The 8,712-nt window shown below is 43.4% G+C and overlaps 1 protein-coding gene across 3 annotated transcripts in view; it reads left to right on the top strand.

Moving 5' to 3' along the window:
• The window catches only part of ythdf3 (YTH N6-methyladenosine RNA binding protein F3), a 31,370-nt gene extending 23,021 nt beyond the window's left edge, over nt 1-8,349 (top strand). For all 3 annotated transcript variants that reach the window (XM_052022665.1, XM_052022666.1, XM_052022667.1), the window contains one exon: nt 7,389-8,349. In XM_052022665.1, the coding sequence (XP_051878625.1) occupies nt 7,389-7,409 (21 nt within the window). In that variant the 3' untranslated portion in view covers nt 7,410-8,349. The remainder of the gene's footprint in view (nt 1-7,388) is intronic.
• Nucleotides 8,350-8,712: the final 363 nt, after the last annotated feature.

The raw sequence follows: 8,712 nt of genomic DNA on the forward strand, positions 1-8,712 counted from the left end.
CTGATCTATCTCACTGCTGTACACCTCAGAAACATGAGTTCCTAAGGGGTTATGGCAGGGTAGATGTTAATTCAACTCGTGTGAGAAGTCTTGAACAAGGGGATTTAATTACAAGATAAAGGGATGGTCAACTGAGGAACATAGAAATTTCTTTTCACAGAGGGGGGCGAATCTGTGGAATTCTCTACCCTGGAGGATTGTAGGAGATATTTAAAGAGGAAGTTGATAGTTTTTGAAAGCTCGGTAATTCAGGGCTACGAAGAACTGACCCTCAAGGAGTTGAGGCCTGGTCATACTGAATGATTGAGCAGGCTTGAGGATCCAGGTGGCCTGCTCTTTCTCCGATTTTCATATGTTCTTGTTCAAAGAAAGATTAGAAAGATAGAAAACCTACAGCACAGTACAGGCCCTTCAGCCCACAAAATTGTGCCGAACATGTCCCTACCTTAGAAATGACTAGGCTTACTCATAGCCCTCTATTTTTCTAAGCTCCATGTACCTATTCAAAAGTCTCTTAAACGACTCTATCATATCCGCCTCCACCACCATTACTGGCAGCCCATTCCATACACTCACCACTCTCTGAGTAAAAAAACTTACCCCTGACATCTCCTCTGTACCTACTCCCCAGCACCTTAAACCTGTGTCCTCTTGTGGTAACCATTTCAGCCCTGGGGAAAAAAGCCTCTGACTATCCACACGATCAATGCCTCATCTTATACACCTCTGTCAGGTCACCTCTCATCCTCCGTCGCTCCAAGGAGAAAAGGCTGAGTTCACGCAACCTGTTTTTATAAAGCATGCTTCCCAATCCAAGCAGCATCCTTGTAAATCGCTTCTGCGCCCTTTCTATTGCTTCTGCGCCCTTTCTATTGCTTCCACATCCTTCCTGTAGTGAGGTGACCAGAACTGAGCACAGTACTCCAAGTGGGGTCTGACCAGGGTCCTATATAGCTGCAGCATTACCTCTCGGCTCCTAAATTCAATTCCATGATTGATGCTGTAAGAGCATTAACCCATAAGCATGTTATAATGTTTAAATACTATTGTAATTGAAGAACCATTTGGAGTCCTGAGTCATAAATGTAATGATCCTTCAATCACCCTCAGTGAGGCCAAATACCTTAACTCTAAGACAAAAAATCCTGCAGATATTGGAGTCTGGAGCAATACACAAAAAGTTCTGGAGGAACTCAGCAGGCCAGGCAGCATCCACGGAGGGAAATAAATAGTTGACATTTTGGGCTGAGATCCTTCATCAGGACTGGAAAAAGAGGGCAGAAGCCGGAAAAAGAGGGCAGAAGCCAGAAAAAGGTGGGGGGAGGGAGAGGAGCACACACAGGTAGGTGATAGGTGAGTTCAGGTGAGGGGGGAAGGTGGTGGGAGGGGGAGAAGATGTAATAAGCTGAGAGGTGACAGGTAGAAGAGGCAAAGGGCCAAGGAGGAGGAATCCAGTGGGAGAGGGCAGTGGACCATGGAATAAAGGATGGGGGGAGGAGAGGAGATGGGCAGGTCGTCAAGGCGGGGGAAAGAAGTCATAGGAATAAGGGAAGACAGGAGTGGGGGGGGTGGGAGAGAAAAAGAAGGGGGGGAGTTACTGGAAGATTGGAGACTCACAAGGCAGAATATAAAGTGTTGTTCCTTCAACCTGTGTCTAAAATGTTTACTTAATCTAATGCATGGCCTATTCATCCCTTGTTTCTTTTGATGGCTGTTCTTAGCCACCTGGTACATTTCGCAACTCTCTGTAGTGCATTACTCACCAGTCAGCAGTACTGCCCTCATAGTTCGTTCTTGTGTTCAATGACTGGCGTCTTCCACAGCTGCTCCATGTGATTTCAAAACCAATCACTGCTTGCACGTATCAATACATTCATTGGAAATGGATTGAAGGCTAGTTCCTGCTTAATCAGTAGTTTGTATGTTAAACTTTAAAGCCTCTAAGGGGGAAAATAAAATCAAGATTTAAGTTTGGGGCCCGTGTTGTGAATAAGTAGATTCATAGATGCCAAATGAGTAGATAAAGACGAGACCACAGATGCTGGAATCTAGAGTAATAAGCAATGTACTGGAAGAACTCAGGAGTTCGAGTAGCATCTGAGGGAGGAAAAGGAATTGTCAATGTTTAGGTCAAATTGGAAGTTTCTTTTGTTCTAATTTGTTCTTTGTTTAAAATTTTGTATAATTTGTTTTTTGCTTTTATGATGCTATATGCCTGTGATGCTGCTGCAAGTTTTTCATTGCACCTGTGCATACATGTACTCAAGCAAATGACAATAACCTCTACTTTGAAGACCCTGCATCGACATAGTGGGGGGGGGGGGGGGGGGTGCAGATAGCCAGTACAAAGTGGTGAGGGGAGGGTTGAGTTGAGCCACTAGGTGATTTGTGGGCTGAGAAGGGGTGTGGGATGATGAACAGATGGGGAGGGTGGAGTTGAGAGGTGGGAGTTGGGAAACAGGTGAGTGATTGGTGAAAACTGAGGAAAAAATAGGGGTGGGTGAAGATGGAGATAGCTTGAAAAATGATAAGTAGAACACAGGCTACCAGTGCTGGAATCTGTTAAGTAAGGAAACCGGGGAGATGTGAAGGGCAGATGGAATCAGATGGTGAAAGTGGATCTCATGGGAGAAATTTGTGGGTAGTAGGCAGAGGGAACCAGAGAGGAAAGGGGATGAGAAGTGGGTGATGGGGAGCTTGAGGAGGAGTATGGGAAAGGAGACTCATGTCTGACTTCAGGCTCCCGAAACTCCACCGAGACCATCAGGCTCCCCCACCCAGCCCCAAGTTCCCAATGCTCTGCCAGGTCTCTGCCATTCTTGCCATGGTCTCCACCATTCTTGCCATGGTCTCCACCCTCTGACTTTGTATCCTGTATCGACCACGCCCCAGCCCCTACACCATACTTTTCCCCCTTGTTTCTCCCCCACTTCCCGGATTAGAGAGACCCCAGTTCCAACCCCTGCTGCATTTTCACCATTTTCTCCACCCACGCCTGATACTGAGCAGTCAGTCCTCAGCAGAGGCTTTGCCTTTGTATCCCTGCACCCGCACCTCAGTGAGTTTCGGGCCTGTCATGATGTTGAGTTCTTTCATTGCCTCCATGCCTATTTTTTTTTTTGACAAGGAGTCTTCTCTCCCCACTGACCTCATCTCCAACATTCTCCATCCTCTTGGACACCCCGTTTTGGTTCTTTTATCCTCTCTTGACTTTCCCATTTTCAATTGCTGTCACAACATCAACTGCCTCGATTCCTTCATTCCCCTCACCCACTCCAACCTCGCCTGGTCCCAACATGCAGCACTCCATTCACATTGCACCAATTCCAACCTAGTCATCAAACCTGCAGATGAGGGCGATGCTGTTGACTAGTGAACTGACTTCGACTGCAGGCCACTGTCTCCCACCCTGTCACAGATCTATTCATATCTCCTCCTACCTCAACTATTTGTTCTCTCCATGCCTGTTCCCATCCCACCTGCATCTGGGACACCTCGCATGCCTGCCACCATTTTGACAACTTGTGATTTCCTGCCTCCCACACCCCCCCCCCCCCCCCCCCCCCCCCATCTTCAGTATGGATGTCTAGTCTTTATACACCTCTATCCGCTACCAGGGAGGTCTTAAAGCCCTCCCCTTTCTGCAACAAAGATCCAACCAGTTCCCCACCACCAACATTCTCATACACCTGGCAGAACTTGTTCTTATCATGAACAATTTTTCTTTTGATCCTCTGTCTACAAATCAAAGGTGTGTGAATAGCAACTCTTACAGGCCCTATGTACGCTTGCCTTTTTATTGGCTATGTGAAATATACCCTGTTCCAAACTTTCTGTTACCACTCCCCAACTCTTTCCCTGTTTCATTGACAACTGCATTGTTGCTGCTTCCTGCATCTGTGTAGTACTCGTCAATTTTATCACCTTCCCTACTAACTTCCACCCCTCTCTTAAATATACGGAGCATTTCTGACACTTCCCTCCCTTTTCTCGATCTATCTTTCTCCATCTCAGGAGACAAGCTATCTACTAACATTGAAAAACACAATGATGCTGGAGGAACTCGGCAGGCCAAGCAGCACCTGTGGAGAAAAGCAGGTGGTCAGTGTTTCGGGTCAGGACCCTTCTTCAGGACTGAAGATAGGAAAAGGGGAAGCCCAATGTATAGGAGGGAAAAGCAGAGAAATGATAGGTGAACAAAAGAGGGGAGGCGGGGTGGGTGCAGGGAGGTGATGGGTACATGCAGGTAAGAGACAGTGATAGGCAGGTGTGGAGGAGGGGAGAGCAGATCCACCAGGGGATGGGTAAAAGGCAAGAAGAGAGTTTTTAAAAAAAAGGCTAGGAAAGAGAAGAAGCATGGGGGGAGTGGGGGTTACCTAAAGTGGGAGAATTCAATATTCATGTCATTGGGCTGCAGGGTTCCAAGACAAAAGGAAGTCTGTTGGCCTGCTGAGTTCTTCCAGCATCATAGCGTTTTTCATCTAGATTCCAGCATCTGCAGTCCTTTGTTTCTCTATCCACTGACATTTATTGAAACCCACCGACTCCCACAGCTACCTAGACTACATCTCTTTCCACCCTGTTTCCTGGATGCCATTGCTTTCTCCAAGTTTCTCTATTTCTGTCAAATCTGCTCTCAAAGCGAGGCCTTCTGTTCTAGGACATCTGAAGTGTCCTTTTTTAGGAAATGTGACTTTCCTTCTCCTGTGGCTGATGAAACCCTCTTTTGCATTTCCTCCATTTCTTGGACTTCTGCTCTCATTCCCACCTCCCTCCAAACAGAACAGAGGTGGAGTTTCCCTAGTCCTCACCATTCACCGTACTGGCTTCTGCATCCAGCACATCATCCTTCACTTCCTCCAACTGCAATGAGATCGCACCTCTCATCTGCCTGGCTGAACTTGTTCTTACCCAGAACAACTCTTTTGACTGCTCACACCTACAAATCACAGGTGTAGCCATGGGCACTCTCACAGGAACTAAACAGCCCTTCCAGCTGAGGCAAAGATTCATGTGCACCTCCTCCAATCTCATCTACTGCATTTGGTACTCCTGATATGACCTGTACATCAGCAAGATCTAGTACAGACCAGGTGATTGATTTGGTGAGCACCTGCTCTCCGTCCACAATGGCTATCCCGGGCTCGTGGTTGCATGCCTTTGCAACTTCCCTTCCCATTCCTGCACTGACCTGTCCGTCCTCAGTCTTCTCCACTGCCAGAGAGGCCCAACACAAACTAGACATACGACACCTCTTATTCTGCCTGGGTAGTCTTCAACATAATGGTAACATTTGAATTCTCCAATTTGGGTAACCCTTACCCTCCTGTGTTTTCCTTTATTCCCCTCTCCTTCCGATCCACCTCTGGTCTTCCCATTTTTGTCCCCTTTCCCATAATTCTCCTCCACCTACTACCCATACATTTCATCCACCGGATCCACTCCCCCATCTGGTTTCACCTGCCCTTCACCCTCTAGTATCCCCTCCTCACATCAGATTCCAGCACTGATAGCTTTTGTGGTCCTGTTTATCACCCTCCGAGTGTCACCCTTCCCATCCCCACCTGGCTCCATTTGTCTTATTCTTGACTGCTTCCATTTATCATCCACTTGCCTCTGTATCACAACTCCACCCCTTCCCCATCCCCACCTGGCTTCATCTGCCCATCATCCTTCACTGCTCCTTGGTCCACCAAACATCTCCTGACCCCTCCTCCTCTCCTTTTGATACTGACTATCTTCCCTCTCTACTCAGTCCCAATACAGAGCCTCGACCCGAAACATTGACAATTCCTTCCCCCGATGCCACAGATTCTGTTTGACTCGCTGAGTTCCTCCGGCAGATTGTTTGTTGAGCTCAGAAATATTATTGGATTGTATTGCATTGGCAGCTTCTTCAGTACTGTTTTGTAAATGTATTCTTTTATTACAGTAGGGCAAATTAACTTACAGCTGTTGAAATTTCAGTAAGATTTTGCCTTGATTTGTGTTGTCAGACTTCTGACATGACTCCTCATGGAGTCTAGTAAGGAACTGCAATTCCTCAGCATTGCACCTGGGAATTTCCACTCAGATCATATGCCATATCAGACCTGACTAGGATCTGGCATCACATTGACTTCAGTGTGGATTCCAGGTTTGCTGATTAGGGGACAAAGGGGAAGGCCATTTTTTTTAAAGTTTGTTTTACGTGCTTTACTATTAATTATTACCAAGATTTTTGTTTCTAATTAACTTATTTTTAAAAATATTTTTAATTATTTTCAACCTTAATAGTTATAAAAATCTGTTTGAATCATTTAAAATGTTAAAATAATTGACAATGATTGAAGACAATGCTCTCTCTCCAGCTTTGCCTTCTGCCAAAATCTATCAGGGAAATTCCTCTGAAGAAAAACCAAACTGATGGTTGAACTCAGCAGGTTGAGCAGCATCTGCAAAGGAATGGTTGATGTATCGGGTCGAGACCCTGCATCAGTTCTTCTGAACTCTGCACCCAAAGCCTAGTCACCACTGAGATCTCACTACCTGACTTGAAGGACCAGTGAGATCAGCCCTTCACATCTGGCTCAAATGCATGTAGTATACATTGTTGGAAGGATACTTAAACTGGAATGGCCAGGAGTTAAGATAATAGCAAGATGAATTTGTATGTCCCACTCACATCTTCAGACTTTTCAATGCTTTCAGTGAGATGCTGTTTTAGTAGAAGCAACTCTAATAAGCAGCTTCTCAGTGTTTGAGTTTAACCTTGTGACTGCTTTTCTTGGGATCAGCCATTTAACTTGTGAATGTGATGTGCGAGCAAGGAATCATTAATTACAGTAATATTACTGAGTTGTTTGTTACTGATGACTTCAAAAAGCTTTGGATTATTGTTTTTCTGGTTTTCATATTATAAGAATTTCTTTTTCTCTGTGGCACTTTTTTTTACCTGAGAGGGGTGCTGAAACAAAATTGCCTAAAATCTCTACATCCAAAAATGTTGACAATACCTTCTCATCACACCCCCCCCCCCCCCCCCCAACCACAGATGTTGCTCAGCCCGCTGAATTCCTCCAGCAGTTTGTTCTTTTTGCCCTAAAATCTGTCTTAGAAGGTTTACTTGGATCTTGCCCAATTGTGCAAAGTACTGGGGAAGTACTTTAAAAAGGTTTTTCATCTCTCAGCCAATTTCAGAATGCAAAAAGCAAGTAACTAATAAAGTAGCAGGCCAGTTAGAAGGACAAATGTTAAGTGTCCATTGATGCTAGCTGACAAACCCATGGCAGTGTGAATTATATTCCACAGCACCTTGTATTTAATGCAGTTGCAAATGTAATCTGTCTGAAGCTGATAAGTACTAAATATTTATCTTTATTACATGAATGTTTCTCTGATGTTTGCAGGAGCGGAATAGAAGCAAGTAGTGACTGAATGGAGAAGCTCTACCAGATTTAGAACACTAATGATACAAACCTTGGAAATGCCTAGTATCTTCAAGGAACATGATTATTGGAACTTTACTGCTCATGGCAACTTCTACAGAACACTTGAACACAAAATTGGCTTTCTGTGTCGGTTCTCGTTACTGCATTTGCCCTTATACTCTTGTCTCACAAAACACATCTGAGCGCTATAACTTTGTCAAGCACTTTCTGCCATCCTAAGCTTTTATCAGTAACTTCTGTCTTTCTAAGCTCACCCTCTTAGATGAATTACAGAAATTGAGTGGAAGTGAGAAACCAATAACTTTTTATTTGAATTTGTTTAATACTAACAATTAATGAGTGTAGTTTGGTCAATGATCTGAGATTTCAAAATGCTTGGCTCTTCAGAATACTTTCTGTTGTAGGATTTATTTTTAAGTTAATTTTAGCTCTTTTGAAACAATTTGGATATCATGTAATTTTTAGTTCAAACTGATAAATCCAATACAATGCCTATGTGAAAATTATTGTAGTCAATAAAGCAAATAAATTGAATTAATATTTTGCCAAATGTGAAACAAACCAGAAGTTATGCAAGATTCTTACCCAAATTATTTGTGGTTTTGAATATAATTTTTAAAAATGTATGTGCAACCATTTGAATGCCATGCTCCTTTTTTTTCTTGTACTCTGTATTACATAGGCTTCAGAAAAGTACATTTGTCTAGGGAGAAGATACTAGATGTTTGATACGACCATTGATGAAACTGTCCTAAGTAAATGTACCTCAGTTTGATTTAAAATTTTAGACTTATGTAATATCTTTTAAATACAACTTCCTTGCTTTGAATGTTTGCCCTTCCGGCAGGAAACTATCATGGAAGTGATTTTTTTTCTCCTCTAAATGATTCATTAGCTTAATAAATCCAGTACTTCTTTAGCAAGTGTTATGGCATGAGTTAATTTACAATGTGGTTTCACATTTTCATTTTTCTGAGTACTACTTTACAGGAAATCAACCAATTTAGGAGATGCTGAGCCCATAGTCTCCTGTTTACATATATCACATATATTGAGTCTCAGTGATGTAATTGCCTTAATTTATAATGTGTATTTTCAGTAGGTACCAATAGCCTAATAGAAACAAAATGGACTTTTTATAAGCACAGTACTTAAATCACTGTTCATACCTTGAAGGCTATTTAATTTATTTTAGCGCACTATTTTCAATGTATTTAAATTTGGCAGTCTCCTATGTGATCCTGTAGTTGTCATGTGTTTATAATGTCCAGGGTCATTTAAA

This window comes from Pristis pectinata, chromosome 9 (assembly GCF_009764475.1).
Source record: "Pristis pectinata isolate sPriPec2 chromosome 9, sPriPec2.1.pri, whole genome shotgun sequence".
NCBI classification, from domain to species: Eukaryota; Metazoa; Chordata; class Chondrichthyes; order Rhinopristiformes; family Pristidae; genus Pristis; species Pristis pectinata.